Source organism: Trichechus manatus, unplaced genomic scaffold (assembly GCF_000243295.1).
Source record: "Trichechus manatus latirostris isolate Lorelei unplaced genomic scaffold, TriManLat1.0 scaffold00027, whole genome shotgun sequence".
In the NCBI taxonomy this organism is placed as follows: domain Eukaryota; kingdom Metazoa; phylum Chordata; class Mammalia; order Sirenia; family Trichechidae; genus Trichechus; species Trichechus manatus.
Genome location: NW_004443963.1, coordinates 1,939,963 through 1,956,265, shown reverse-complemented (window position 1 = coordinate 1,956,265; position 16,303 = coordinate 1,939,963). Strand labels below are relative to the sequence as shown.

General features: G+C 39.1%; 1 protein-coding gene across 2 annotated transcripts in view; it reads right to left on the bottom strand.

The window, feature by feature from the left end:
* Positions 1–16,303, bottom strand: part of UTP20 (UTP20 small subunit processome component) — a 123,390-nt gene that overhangs the window by 44,822 nt on the left and 62,265 nt on the right. For both annotated transcript variants that reach the window (XM_023728952.1, XM_023728953.1), the window contains exons 27-29: positions 11,918–12,126; positions 5,844–5,987; positions 4,362–4,441 (exon numbers count right to left, since the gene is read on the bottom strand). In XM_023728952.1, the coding sequence (XP_023584720.1) occupies positions 4,362–4,441; positions 5,844–5,987; positions 11,918–12,126 (433 nt within the window). The remainder of the gene's footprint in view (positions 1–4,361; positions 4,442–5,843; positions 5,988–11,917; positions 12,127–16,303) is intronic.

The window sequence follows — 16,303 nt, the reverse complement described above, 5'->3', positions numbered from 1 at the left end:
TGTCAGAGAAGGAAAATTATTTTCCACCAAATTCCAGCTCTCACAGGTTTCACTGTATATGCGTATACATGCACACACATATAAACATTACTTCACAGAAAATTACTCAAAAGGGCAATACTTTAAAATCTAAAATTTGATGGATAATAATTCTAAGCATCTTACAAACATTATGATATTTAGTCACTTTATGTATATTTCTCATTTAATCCTCATAACATCTCTATGAGGTAGTATCATTATTCTCACATTACAGATGAGGAAACTGTAAGCTGTGGAGCTAATAAGTGGTAGAGCTGAGACGTGAACCAAATCTTACTCCAAAGTCTAAGCCTTCCCCAAAAGGAACTTTCGGAAGACAGGCTATTTTTCAATAAGCCTTTTAGAATGGGAATGCTTAGACATTCAACTAAAAACGAATTCACGGCAACATGGGAATTAGAAGTGCAGGCCAAAGGAACATTTGTTGTATCAGGATGTGCAACATTCAGAGATAAGGATCATCTGTCATGGGGGCTTGGGGGAATGAATTCAACCCCCAATACTGAAAGACTCACACAAAAGGTACAAACGTCCCCGCCCAGCAATAACACACCAACAAGGGCAGCCAACACAGAGGTTTTCCAGCCAAGGGCAGCTAGCACTTGCTTTACAGCCAGAGACTCAATGCTAACAATCAGTAGGGGGGACAAATTGGAAAAATTCAGAGATTGGCTGTATCAATTCATCATGACCTGAAAAAGAGCTTAAGCACTTTAACATGCTTGGCACCAACGAACTGACAGAAAAGTTCTAAGAGGTTATATTTATACATCTTTCTGTCCAACAAACATTGGGCAAATAGTATGGGCAGAGGTCCCTGGGTGGTTTTTGCTCAGCTAATAACCAAAAGGTTGGCAGTTCGAGCCCACCCAGTGGTGCCACAAAAGAATGGCCTGGTGATCTGCTTCTGTAAAGATTACAGCCAAAAACTCTGTGGAGCTCAGTTCTACTCTATAACATACAGGGTTGGAATTGACTTGACACAGCAACAGGCTTGGTTTTTTGGGATGAGTATGGGCAGGCACAAGCAGGATATTTTAGATATATTATCTCTCATTTCAACGAGGTAGGTACTGTTATTATTTCCATTTTACAGGTGGTGAAACTGATGCTCAGAGAGGCCAACTTTGCCAAAGAACACACCGTGGTGCTAGGATTTGAAGCTAGGTTTGTGTGGCTTCAGAGCCTGTGCTCTGAATAATATGCTATATGTTGCCTTTAAATATTTTTAAGCAGAAAAAGTATGAAAGCTGTTTTCAGCTGCTGGCAAAATCTTAGCCCGTTCAAATCAAGTGCAACCCCAAAGTGACCAAACTCCTTCTTGAACAATGGAACCTGATACCACACTCCTTACGGGAGTAGAAAGAGCTCAGAGAAGACATCAAGCCATGTAGGGCTGATCATGACAGAACCAGAATAGCTACTCAAAGAGTGACCTAGTACAGTCCCAGTTCACATTGCTTGTCTTGGCTTACTTATTTATAGGTTTTTGAAGACTATTTAATGGTATGGGAGAATGTTCAGGATATAATGATACATGAAAAAACAATCAAAAGCTAGTTATACAGTATAATGCCAATTTTGTAAAAACCAATGCCAAAATTTTAACATCACTGAATTGAAAATAAAACTTATTCTTTTATTCTACCTTCCACTCTTCAAAACAGGTCAGAACAAACTTAAGTGTGTTTCCACAATTTAGATAAACAATATACATAAAATTTCCACAGTGTTCAGTAAATATACACTTTATCTGTAACATAGTATCTCTGAACCATCAGAAATTGAAGGTTCTATAAACAGTTCATAAGTACTCAAAAGGATACTGATGACCAGGATAGCTATATGTATGTTTAGATGTAGTTTCACAAAGAATAAAAGAAATGGTCTAGAGAATCTAGAAAGCCTGTGAAATTTTTATGATTTTAAGTAGGAATTGGGTAAAAGAATGCCAATTACAAATCAGCTTTGATTTTTAAGCAAGCAAGCAGAACCAGTAATGTTTATGTGATAATATAACTATCTGGTATGTTTCACATTCTGTTTTTCCCTCTCAATATTCTCTCCCTTTGCCAGGCCAAATCAAGCTGCTGATGTAATTAATACACATTGAAAGAATATCCCTACTTATTCCAATACTTCTAACTTTTAAGTTTTAATGAAACTGGAAAAATAGCAAAAAATGTATTAGCTTTGGTGACACATACTATACAATTTTAACTTACAATAAACTGTAAAAGGCTGCTTGGATCTACCCTTAATTTTTAAGTAATATATCATTATTACTATTGTAAATCAAACACTGCCAAAGATGTACCATGAATAGTTTCCCTTTCCGAGAGTGCTGACATGTTGTGGGGTTGTTAACCAATGTCATAAAACAATATGTATACTAACTGTTTAATGAGAAACTAGTTTGTTCTGTAAACCTTCATCTAAAGTACACAACAACAAAAAAAATGTTTCCCTTTCTCCCACTGGCCCACCCAAGCCTCAACTTGCTATAGTAACCACTGTTAACAGTTACTCATACATCCTTCTGGACATGTTCTATTTCATTTCAAACACACACAATTTTTTAATGGACCATATTATACATATTGTTTAGCAACCTGCATTTTTCTTTAAAAATGGATTAATATTGCTGGGCGGAGGGCTGTGGTGACCATGGTCTCGGGGAACATCTAGCTCAATTGGCGTGACACAGCTTATAAAGACAATGCTCTGCATTCTACCTTGGTGAGTAGTGTCTGGGGTCTTAAAAGCCTGTGAGTGGCCATCTAAGATACTCCACTGGTCTCATCCCTTTGGGAGCAAGGGAGAATGAAGAGAACAGGATACAAGGAAAAGATTAGTCCGAAGGACTAATTGTCCCACAGCTACCAAGGCCTCCACCAAACTGAGTCCAGTACAGCTAGATGGTGCCCGGCTCCCACCACTGGCTGCTCTGACCAGGATCACAACAGAGGGTTCTGGACAGAGCTGGAGAAGGATGTAGAACATAATTCTAACTCACACACACACAAAAAAAGACCAGATTTACTGGCCTAAAAGAGACTGGAGAAACCCCAAAAGTATGGCCCCCAGACACCCTTTCAGCTCAGTGGTGAAGTTATCTCTGAGGTTCACCGTTCAGCCTGGGAGTGGACAGCCCCGTAAAACCAAATGAGACTAACGAGGTACAGTAGTCCAGTGACAAGGGCCAGAAGGCAGAAGGGGACAAGGAAGCTGGTGATAGGGAACTCAAGGTTGAGTAAGGATATTGTTGATGTGTTGTGAGATTGTTAACCATTGTCAGAGGGCAACATTTGTAGTAACTGTTAAATGAGAAACTATTTTGTTCTGTAAGCCTTCATCTTAAGTGAGAATAACAGCACAATTGGAAGAGCGTAGTCAATGTCACTGAACTGTGCATGTAGAAATTTTTGAAATGGTGTATCTTTGGCTATGTGCATTTTCACAAAAAAAAAAAAAAAAGGTTGAGAAGTTAGAGGGTTGACATGTTGTGGGGTTGTTAACCAATGTCATAAAACAATATGTGTACTACTATTTCATGAGGAACTATTTGTTCTGTAAGCCTTCACCTGAAGTACAATAAAAAAAGAAGAAAAAAAAAAAAATGGATTAACACAGTGGCTGCAACAATTGGCTGAAACACAGGAATGGTTGTGAGGCTGGCGGAGGACCAGGCAACATTTCATTCTATCACACGTAAGGTCGCTATGAGTCAGAATCGACACAACAGCACCTAACAACAACAACAACAACAACAGTTTTCTTTAAACCATGTATCTGGAGATCTTTCCACACCTTAATTCAGCTGCCTTATTCTCTTATTTTCTTAACTCAGCTGCCGTATTCTCTTTGGAGCCCTGGTGGTGCAGAGGTGAAGAGCCCAGCTGCCAATCAAAGGCTTGGCAGTTCAAATCCACCAGCGGCTCCTTGATTTGGAATCTACTAGATGGCAACAGGTTTTTATTCTCTTTAACTGCACTTAAAGCATTTCATTGTATTAAAAGACTGTAAATTATATTATTAGTTCCTTAAACAAGTTTTAAGGAAGTGGCGCAAGGGTTAAGCACTTGGCTGCTAATCAATAAGTTGGCGGTTCGAACCCACCCAGTGGCTCCATAGAAGAAAGATCTGGCAATCTGCTCCTGTAAAGATTACAGCGTAGAAAACCTTATGAGGCAGTTCTACTCTGTCACACAGGGTCACTATGAGTCAAAAATGACTTGCTGGCATCCAACAAGAGACTAGTTTAAACTAGATTAATTTTAAAACACTTCTTAAAATTTTAAAGGAAAAAAAAGTTTTACCTTGCATTTCTGCTCCAGATACTAATTAGCTTCAGCAGAGGAGTAGGAGAATACTGACTTTCAGATCCAAGCCTGCTGATCTAGGAGACACAATAAAACAGAATACAAAATAAAAACATATACAGAAGAACAGGAAAAAAACAAAAACTAAAAAGCAGAAGAAGCACAGAAACTACGCCAAAGGATAAAAGTCCAAAGGACAGAGATAACAATTAAAGGACACCCAGAGGAAAAATTTAGGAATTCAAAATAACGCCCACACAGGAAAAATAGCAAAGATGGTACATGGAAGTGCTAGACACTGGAAAGGCATTAACAGAAGAACCAGGTAGTTTAGGTGTCAAATGGCCAGAAATGACTGATAGCTCAAGCAGCCAGAAATAATCTTTCCTAAAATCAAGTCTCTCCTATGGTCTTTTAGCTGTAACTACAGGCAGCCCCCAGGTTACGAACACGATCCAGTCCTAAGTCTGTCTTTAAGTCGAATTTGTAGGTAAGTTGGAATGGATGTATATGGTTTTGATTTAGCGTCAGTTAGTCTTAGTATACAGTATATATTTTACTTTTCTATGCGTATGAAACACTTAAGATACACTTCCAAATACACTAAATTTTAAACATAATAATATACTACATAATAATAATAATACAGTAATAATAAAAGTAACTCCATATGGTACCGTACCAAAGAGAGGGGGAATGTGCGTGTGTGTATACAGTACTGTAAAAAGAATTAAAGAAATGTTCATCAAATAGTTCAGATAGAAAGGAAAAAAAAAAGATCATGTAAGTTAACACTTACAGACCATTGTATTTAATTAAAATTTTCATTACTATAGGCTTTATGGCAGACCTTTCTCAAGCACAGTTGTCCATAAATCGGACATTCGTATCCTGGAGACTGCCTGTGTACCAGTTATCATCACCAGAATAGTTACAAGCAGAGAAACCCAAGAAAATAAGTAACAAAAATACCTGCTTGTTCTCCCACACGCCTGTCAAAAGCATGCTATGTGAAGTGCTACAAAAGTTGCTACACATGCTTGAAGCAAAATCATTCAAGTTAGTCTTAAGTGTAAACACCTAGGCACTGCAGAAACTAGCTCGTGAGCTTTAGGGGTAGTAGAGACTAAGAAAGGAGTCCTGGTGGCACAACGCTTTAGTGCTCGGCTGGTAACTGAGAGGCTAGTGGTTCAAACACACCCAGGGGCTCCACAGGAAAAAGACGAGGCGATCCGCTCGCTAAAGGTAACAGCCTAGAAAACCCTATGGGCAGTTCTACTCTGTTACATGAGGTTCCTACCAGTTGAAATTAACTTGACAGCACCTAACAACAACAGAAGCAAAGTGTTCTAAAACTACCAGAAATAAAGAGAGGCTTGATATAAAAGACCAGGACAAAAGTTCATGTCTGGATGGTAGAAGCAATAATAAAGGAAGAAGCAGAAGGTGCCTGAGCAGACTGTAGAAAACAAGGTTTACCTGGGGCCAAACTGCACCATGAAACACGGCATCGATTTCTTCTGTTCTGAACTGATATGACTCCCAGTCCAAAAAGATATCAGTTATCATTTTGATTCCAAGACGTCTTAAATTTTTCAGTGGGTTAATAAACCTTAGTTGTATCTGTAAAACAAGGATTTTCTATTAAAAATATATATATCATTTTTTTTTACTAACTCCTCAGGGAGGCACTCTTGCTCAGCTGCTTAAGAATCAAACTGGAAATTCTGTTACTAAATTCTGTTATTAAATCTGTTGACTCTGCATCTGATTCTCTAGGGAACTCCGACTGAGCAAGTCATATTGCTTTTCTCCTTAAGCAAGAAGATAGAATGGAGGCTTAGGAAAAAAAAATCAAATGGTGAGATGTGCTCCATTATCAATGCCCAGTAAAGTCACAATAGAGTGTCCTTAGGAAAAAGCTAAATCACAGTTGGAGCAGCTGTTTTATATTCTATGTTGTCTTACTTTTTTCACTCAAATAATTGTCTCAGACAAAATCCTGATTTCTTTCCATGAACAGACATTCTAACCAAAACAAAACTTTTTGCCATCACAATGCCTTAGACTGAGGTAGGGGGGAGAATATCTATATACCTATATTTATACATTTATATCTATCTATCTGTCTGTCTGTCTATAGGGTTGCTATGAGTCAGAATCAACTCAACGGCAGTGGGTTTATTATAGATATATATATGTATTTAAAAAAAAACAGCAGTGGGTTTAAACACACACATACATATGTATATACACACACACACACATATATGCATATGTATATTAAAAAACCTATTGCATATAAACCCACTGCCGTTGAGTTGATTCCAACTCATAGTGACCCTATAGGATGGAGTAGAACTGCCCCACACGGTTTCCAAGGAGCAGCTGGTGGATATGAATTAACAACCCTTCGGTTAGCAGCTGAGTTCTTAACCACTGTACCACTAGGGCTCCATGTTATATATACATAAACCAAAAACCAAACCCACTGCCGTCGAGTCGATTTCAACTCATAGCAACCCTATATATATACAAACATACATAAATACACATGCACATATATATACATATATATACACACCTTCATTTCAAATGAAACTCACTTATTTCTGTTTTTATACATATATATATACTTAACCTTGTTTAAAATGAGTTTTAAACTATTCTTGTTAAAATTAGTCTAGGAGACTAAACAATTTATGGTCTTTCTATACAAAGGAAAAGTTTGTGTAGTTAAAGAATTAAAAACAAAACAAAACAAAACACCAAACCCATTACCGTCGAGTCGATTGGAGGCGGACTTAATTAAGGCATGGGAGGATCTCAACGTATACAGTTCACATTTGGAAAAAGAAAAAGAGGTGTGTGTCTGTGTGTCTGCTCATGCACAGAAGCAATGTCTGAATTAGCAGCACACTTTTTTTTTTATTAAGAGATATTGCCACTTCCACTGGCATCTCATTCCCTATGCACTATGAAATCACAAATATGCCACCAATATGTTCAGGCTCAGACTAGAACCAGGTTCAATGCCATGGTCCTGACTTCAACTTAAAATCTAACTGAAGGAAAATTCATTAACTTCTGCGACAGACTAAAAGTGCTAAAGTTCGTTGATAGGGGGAGTTACTGTAAACTTGAGAGGGTAAAGCTTCATGGAAGAGGCAGAATTTCCACGGGATCTTAAAGGACAGAGAGGTTTAGGATAGGCAGAAAGCAGAATAAAGGCCTCAGAGATTTCTCACAAGCACAGAATGTTGTAAAAACCAAACAAAAGGAGGGAAGATTCAACCTCTAGTTTTTTCCCCCTTGATTAATATCCTTGGCTCCTTATTTTTACACATGACCTATACATATGACCTTTTATGGATTTTTAAACATTTTATACATGACCTTTATTAACTACATTAAAATCTAAAAAGCACCTTGAAATTTATGAAGACAACACAAACACTCTAATATAGTGAATAACAAGTCTCATGGCCAAGATATCCTGAAGAAAACTAGTATGATTTCAGTGGAGGTTACTCGCCATGAAAATCTCATCCCCTGATAAAAAGCAGTGGTATTTGAATTTGAAACAGAACACTTTTAATTCAAACAAGTATGAACAAGGATGCCACCAATTTGCTGTGTCTGATGAATCATGCACTCTTACATACCACATTTCTACCATCTATGTTTAGCTAATAATCTCTTTGACAAGTTGCAGGCACAGAAGACATAACAGGCAAGCATAAGAAGGTGACACAGTTACAAGTCATTCTGTTCTGCTTTAGTTCTCCTGGTAACACTTCATTATCAGCTGTATAACCACTGGTGAAAGATAAAGACTATTACTGATATCTGGAAACATGGTATTATGATTCCTGCAAGAAAATAAACTACTATTACCGAACATGACATCAAATAAGACCCACCACCACCCTGCCCCTACTCCCCATTCTACTAGTATCTATACATTTTGTTCACTTTTGTATCCACATGCCAGTTGCCCAGTTTATAACTGTTGAATAAACTGGAGAAAACCTCTGAAAACAGGCAACTGTAGAAGTCTTTTATTTCTGGAGGAGTTACTTTTTGTAAATGTACCTAATGCACCTCTTGCTTAAAACCCCCCCAAAACCAAGCCCCTTGACACTGATTGGATTCCAACTCATAGCAACCCTATAGGACAGAGTAGAACTGCCCCATAGGGTTTCCAAGGCTGTAAATCTTTGTGGAAGCAGACTGCCACATCTTTCTCCTGCGGAGTGGCTAGTGGGTTTGAACCACCGACCTTTCAGTTAACAGCTGAGTGCTTTAACCACTGTACCACCAGGGCTCCTTCCTCTTGTTTAAATGCACCAAAAAAAAAAAAAAAAAAAAACCATCAACAATAAAACCCAGCAACAACTTTCATGATACATATTTCGGTGTCAGTCAATGCCCTGAAAGACTGGAAAAATAGATAAAAAGTAAATGTATAACTTCGCTTAAACACACAAATGTAGCACTTTAACTCACTTAAGCAATATTATTGTGCAATAATTCATAACAGCACCTCGAGGAATTCCTTGGACTTACTCAAGAATTAAAAAAAAAAAAAGAAGCTCCTATCTGTCAATAAGCTTAACACCTCACTAACTAATGAACTGTGAAACTACATAAATGATCTTTTAAGTTACTGATTGCTGACCTGACAGTAACACCGCATTACTGAGTAACTTCTAGGTTAACCAAAAATTCAGAGGGTAGATGTAAGCTCAAATATCACCTCTTTAGAGAGGACCATGACCACCTTAGTAAAAGCTGCATCTATCTACCTCCATCCTGGCCACTACTGTATTATCTCCTTTTATTTTAAATATTTTATACCTTCTTTCTCTCTCCTTAACATGGTCATGTTTTCCTCTACTTTCTTGAACACAGGGAGTGTATTTATAATAGCTTTTTCAATGTCCTTGTCTAATTCTATCATCTGTGCTATTTCTGGGTCTGCTTCTATCCACTGATTCTTCTCCTCAGTATGGGTCAAATTTGCCTCCTTCGCATGCTTGGTAATATTTGATTGGATGTCAGACATTGTTAACTTCATGTTGTTCATTTAAATCATTTAAAAGTTTTTGAGCTTTGTACTGGGATGCAGTTAACTTACTTGGAAAAAGTCTGATCTTTTAAAGCTTTGTTAAGGAGCCTTGGTGGCGCAGTGGTTAAAGCACTTGACTGCGGACCGAAAGGTCGGCAGCTTGAAACCACCAGCTGCTCTGCAGGAGAAAGATGTGGCAGTCTGCTTCTGTAAAGATTTACAGCCTTGGAAACCCTACGGGGTTGCTATGAGTCGGAATGGACTCAACAGCTGTGTTTTTTTTTTTTTTTTCAGTGGGTAAGTAGGACCAGAGCAGCCTTTATTTTAGGGCAAATCTGGCTCAAGTACTGAGGCAATTGAGCCCTGGTGGCGCAATGGTTAAGACCTATGGCTGCTAACCAAATGGTTGGCAGTTTGAATCTACCAGGTGCTCCTTGGAAACCCTATAGGGCAGTTCTACTCCGTCCTATTGAGTCGCTATGAGTTGGAATTGACTCGATGGCAATGGGTTTGGGTTATTTTTGGTGTTACTGAGGCAGTGGTGTCCCTGGCTGGTGCAAACGAATAATACACTAGGCTGCTAACCGAAAGGTTGGAAGTCTGAGTCTACCCAGAGGCACCTCAGAAGAAAGGCCTGGAGATCTATCTCTAAAATACCAGCTAATGAAAACCCTATGGAGCACAGTTCTACTTTGACACACATGGGGTCACCATGAGTCAGAACTGGCTACAGGGTAACTGTTTTTTTTTTCTTTCTGGTTTACTGAGGCAATACCCTTCTGAGTACTGTTCCTGATGCCCAGTGTACTGTAAGTTTTCTACTCTGGCTGTTGAGAACATGAACTACTCCCAGTCTTGTGTTACTCTGAGGACTGTTCTGCCTGCTCCTTTATGGTAGTTTTTGTTTCCAGTCAAGATGGAGTAACAAGGAGCAGATTTATCCTTCTCTCTCTAGCAACTAAAAAGCTGAACAAAATATATGCAAGAATCATTTCCAGAGATTGTACATCAGGCTGCAGAGGACAGTGATCCCTGGAAGAGGAGAAACAAATGAGGTGAGCCACACATTTTCCCCAGCTTACTACCTGGAGTTTTAAGGCCTTAGTGCAGGGAGGAAGAGCTCAGTTAGAGCCCACCAATCTCCCTGTCACGAGGAGATGAAGTTGGAAGTCTGAGATCAAGAGGTACAGAAACCTGAGTGTTAGAGATCTGCAAAGGGGTCCCCTCAATTTAATTTCTTCTCAGAACTTACTGCCATCTGAAATTACACAGCTACTCATTTGTGTATTCATTCATTATTTTTTTCCCCATGATACTCAGTCCTTACATGTCCATTCCCCACACAGAACAATGTCTGGCACATAGTACGTGCTCAATAACAGTTGTTGAATGAATAGACAGGAATTTTTGTTTGTTTTGGTTTCTGCTGAATCTCCAGTGCCTGTAACAGTGCCTGACACATAGTAGGAACTCAGTATTTGTTGAAGGAATGAATGAAAGAATGACGAAGAGAAAAAACAGTGCTGACCAAAATGGAGGGTGTGCTCTAAATCTCTGGATCTTGGTGATCAGAGAGCATGACTTCATTACCAAAGAAGATTCCTATCCATAAATATGCGAAAAAAGTGGCAAGAAGGTTTGGCTGGCAATTCTCACATATAACCACGATATATGAGAGGCAGTTTACTGGACATATCCATAAATCAAATGAAATGAATTTCTGCCAAATTAAAACTGTGCCTATCTGTCATTAACTCAGAGTCATCAGCAGAAATCAAGAGCCTGGGTCTTCACTTCAAGTCCTACTTTCTTTAAGAAGCCTTCAGTCCATAAAGATGTTAAGTTCCCCTAAACTTCAAAGAGTGTACTTATGTCCACATAGCTTGTTTCAACAGAACATAAATATATTGCTTTGATACAATTCAAGAAATATTTCCTGAGTACCACCTTGTAAAGCCTCTTGGCAGGTGGCCAGCTGGCTTGTCTTGTCTAATCTTGCTGCTTATCTTTATTCAAAACTTTGCATTCATGGTAGGTAAGCATTTACCCTTCAAAGAGCTTCAGGTAACTCCGTCTCAAAATAACAAGGATGATGGTAACAGTGCTCTATTCATTTCTCTAACCATTCCAGATAAATGAGAGTTGAAAGATGTCCTACAGCCCTAGGCTAAGAAACATTAGCTCAATACCCCTGACTTGGCTTCTGAGAAGTATAAAACACAGAATTGACCCACACTCTTTACTATTTCGTCTCCTTTTTCAGTACACACGATACAATCTGTATTTTCTACTTGTTATAAATACCTATAACAACGAAGATCCCATATTATGGAAGACTGTTTTAAAGAGATGCCTACAAAGGGTTAAGTTGGAAGGATTTAACCTGGAAGGATGTTAGTAATTCAGGACCTAACTCAATCCCAAGTGAAACACAGACTCATACTAACCTAAGAAGAAAGCATCTACACAGTGAAATTCTCACCTTTTCTCGTTGGTCAAGGATGTGAGATACGGTTGCTGTCATACAGAGCAATATCTGCAAAATCTTTGGTAAGTATGCACTAATCAGATGACTGATGTTCTTCAATACTATTTCAAGGCTATTTAAGATACCATGCTGACGACCCAAAGGAAGAACTTTAGATAAATCCAAATCTTCTGTTGCTTGAATGACCGCAGAATGGCACTCTCCTAGTGAAACAAAGAACACAGATACCATGGAAAGAGAAATATTAGCATGTTATGACTTATAATTATAGTTTCCTTCAATAACACAGTATTTTCTATGTTTATAATGCTTTATCTTTGACAATGCACTTTCCTCATATAGTATCTCCTTTTGATTCTTACCAAATAAGTCAAACAGGTAAGGTAAGTCTTGCTAGGCCCACTTTATAAATGAGACAACTGAGGAATAAAGAAGGTTGAGAAATTCGTGACAGACGAAGCCTCTAAGCTCAAGTCTCATCCTATTTATACCATTCCTCAAAACATGAGTTACTATCTATCATTCTATCTGTCAACTTTCCACACATTTTTCTCACTCTCAGCTTTCATGGAACTATGCTGAGGTCAGCAGTTTCACAGAAAATGTCTTGATACATACATTATAAGCTCCTTGAAGGCTGAGAATCAAAGGTTTTATTTCTCTTACAGTCCCTGGTGAATAAAGAAAACAATACCAAAAAACCAAACCTGTTGCCTTCGAGTCGATTCTGACTTATAGCGACCCTACAGGACAGAGCAGAACTGCCTCACAGGGTTTCCAGGGAGCAGCTGGTAGATTCAAACTTCTGACCTTTTGGTTAGCAGACAAGCTCTTAACCACTACGCCACCAGGACTCCGAAGAAAACAAATAGTCCCTTATAAAAAGCCACATTGATTTCAGAATTTACTTAAAAGACTTGAGTTGTTACTGCTTGAGCTTTATTTCAAACCATCTGGTAACAGGTCACGAGCCTATTGATTCATAGGCCTAAATGGTCCATCCATAAGACTAACATTTATTATCTACCTTCCTACAACGGGAGCTATTATGCCCAACAAAAACTTTTATATTCATCAGCAGCACTTTCCTGCACTGGGTGATAGTACACCAAATGAAAATCTATCTAACAGCTGAAACCATTATCACATTAAAAATACAAGATAAATGCAACACACAGTACCCTGTAAATAAATATCTAAGTTTGGGTAAAGCAAACCAATTATGGGACTGGAGCAGAGGTTTTGTAGTCAGAAAGATCTGGGTTCAAAAGCAACTCCACCACTTTCTTTCTGAGTTGTTATATGCTGTCAAATCAATTCCGACTCATAGCTAGCCTAGAACCTCGCCATCGGGTTTCCTAGGCTGAAATCTTTATGGGAGCAAACCGCCAGGTCATTTATCCTGTGGAGTAACTGGTGTGTTAGAACCACTAAACTTTTGTTTAGCAGCCAAGCATTTTAACCATTGTACCAACAGGGCTCCTTTCTTGCGAGTAGGCAAGTTACTTACTCCTCTAGGACTCAGTTGTCTTGTTAGTTAAATGGGGGTAATTAAGTAAGGATATTTCATGTGGTTATTTGAGGATAAACTGAGTTGTATGCCTAAGGGTCTGTTATAATGTCTGGCGTAAAGACAGCACTCAATAAATGCTGTTGTTGTTAGGTGCCATCAAGTTGGTTCCGACTTATAGTGACCCTATATACAACAAAACATCGCGTGGTCCTGTGCCATTCTCACTATCCTGTCAATCCATCTCCTTGAGGATCTTCCTCTTTTTTGCTGACCCTCTACTTTATCAAGCATGATATCTTTTTCCAGGGACTAGTCCCTCATGAAAACACATCCAAAGAATGTAAGACGAAGTCTTGCCATCCTCCCTTCTAAGGAGATTTCTGGCTATACTTCTTCTAAGACAGATATGTTCGTTCTTCTGGCAGTCCATGGTATATTCAATATTCTTCACCAATACCATAATTCGAAGGTGTCAATTCTACTTCAGTCTTCCTTATTCATTGTCCATGCATATGAGGGGACTGAAAATACCATGGCTTGGGTCAGGCACACCTCAGGCCTCAAAGTGACATCTTTGGTTTCATACACTTTAAAGAGATCTTTTGCAGCAGATTTGCCCAATGCAGTATGTCGTTTGATTTTTTTTTTCATTGTACTTTAGATGTAGGTTTACAGAGCGAACTAGCTTCTCATTAAACAATTAGTACACATATTGTTTCATGACATTGGTTAACAACCCCACGACATGTCAACACTCTCCTTTCTCGACATTGGGTGCCCTATTACCAGCTTTCCTGTCCCCTACTGCCTTCTAGTCCTTGCGCCTGGGCTGGTGTGCACCTTTAGTCTCGTTTTGTTTTATGGGGCTGTCTAATCTTTGGCTGAACGGTGAACCTCAGGAGTGACTTCATTACTGAGCTAAAAGGGTGTCCGGGGGCCATACTCTCAAGTTCCTCAAGTCTCTGTCAGGCCAGAAGTCTGGTCTTTTTTTTTGAGTGAGAATTTTGTTCTACATATTTCTCCAACTCTGTCCAGGACCCTCTGTTGTGATCCCTGTCAGAGCAGTCAGTGGTGGTAGCCCGGCACCATCTAGTGGTACTGGACTTAGTCTGGTGGAGGCTGGGGTAGCTGTGGACCATTAGTCCTTTGGAATAATCTTTCCCTCGTATCTTTAGTTTTCTTCAGTATTCCTTGCTCCCGCAGGGGTGAGACCAGTGGAGTATCTTAGATGGCCACTCACAGGCTTTTAAGACTCCAGATGCGATTCACAGGGTAGAATGTAGAACATTTTATTTATAAACTATGTTATGCCAGTTGAGCTAGATGTTCCCTGAGACCATGGTCCCTACAGCCCTCAGCCCAGCCATTAGGTCCCTCAGGGAGTTTGGATGTGTCTACAGAGCTTCCGTGACCTTGCCTTATACAAGCTGTGCTGGCTTTCTCAGTATTGTGTACTGTCTTACCCTTCACCACAGTTACCACTTACCTATTGTCTATTTAGTGTTTTTCCATCTCCACCCCTACCCTCTCTCTTAACTATCAGAGATTGTTTTGTTTTTTTTTGCGTGTGTAAACCTTCTCATGACTTTTTATAGTAGTAGTCTCATACAATATTTGTCCTTTTGTGATTGACTTATTTCACTCAGCATAATGCCCTTCAGATTCATCCATGTTGTGAGATGCTTCGCAGATTCATCATTGTTCTTCATCGTTGCATAGTACTCCATTGTGTGTATGTACCACAGTTGGTTTATCCATTCATCTGTTGATGGGCATCTGGGTTGTTTCCATCTTTTTGCTACTGTGAACAATGCTGCAATGAACATAGTGTGCATATGTCTATTCGTGTGACGACTGTTATTTCTCTAAGATATATTCCTAGTGGTGGAATTGCTGGATCATATAGTATTTCTATTTCTAGCTTTCTAAGGAATCACTATATTGTTTTCCAAAATGGTTGTATCATTTTGCATTCCCACCAGCAGTGCTAAGAGTCCCAATCTCCCTGCGGCCTCTCCAACATTTGTTATTTTCTGTTTTATTGACTCGTGCCAGTAATGCTGGGGTGAGATGGTATCTCATTGTGGTTCTGATTTGCATTTCTCTAATGGCTAGCGACTGCAAGCATTTCCTCATGTGTGTGTTAGCCGCTTGAATGTCTTCTTTGGTGAAGTGTCTGTTCATTTCCTTTGTCCATTTTTTAACTGGATTAATTGTCTTTTTGTTGTAGAGGTGTTCGATTTTCCTGTAGATTTTAGATATTAGACCTTTGTAGGATTTATAATAGCCAATTTTTTCCCCCCAGTTTGTAGATTCTCTTTTTACTCTTTTGGTGAAATCTTTTGATGAGCATAAGTGTTTAATTTTTAGAAGACCCCAGTTATCTAGCTTATCTTCTGGAGTTTGTGTGTTGTTAGTTATGGTTTGTGTCCTGTTAATGCCATGTACTAGGGCCTCTAGTATTGATCCCGTTTTTTCTTCTATGAACTTTATAGTTTTTAGCTTTATATTTAGGTCTTTGATCCATTTTGAATTAGTTTTTGTGTATGGTGTAAGGTGTGGGTCCTGTTTTATTTTTTTGCAGATGAACATCCAGTTTTGCCAGTACCATTTGTTAAAAAGACTGTCTTTTCCAGACCAGATTTATTGGCCTAAAGGAGACTGGAGAAACCTCGAGAGTATGGCCCCCAGACACCCTTTTAGCTCAGTGGTGAACTTACCTCTGAGGTTCACTGTTCAGCCTGGAAGTGGACAGCCCCGTAAAACCAAACGAGACTAACGAGGTACAGGAGTCCAGTGACAAGGGCCAGAAGGCAGAAGGGGACAAGGAAGCTGGTGATAGGGAACCCAAGGTTGAGTAAGGATAT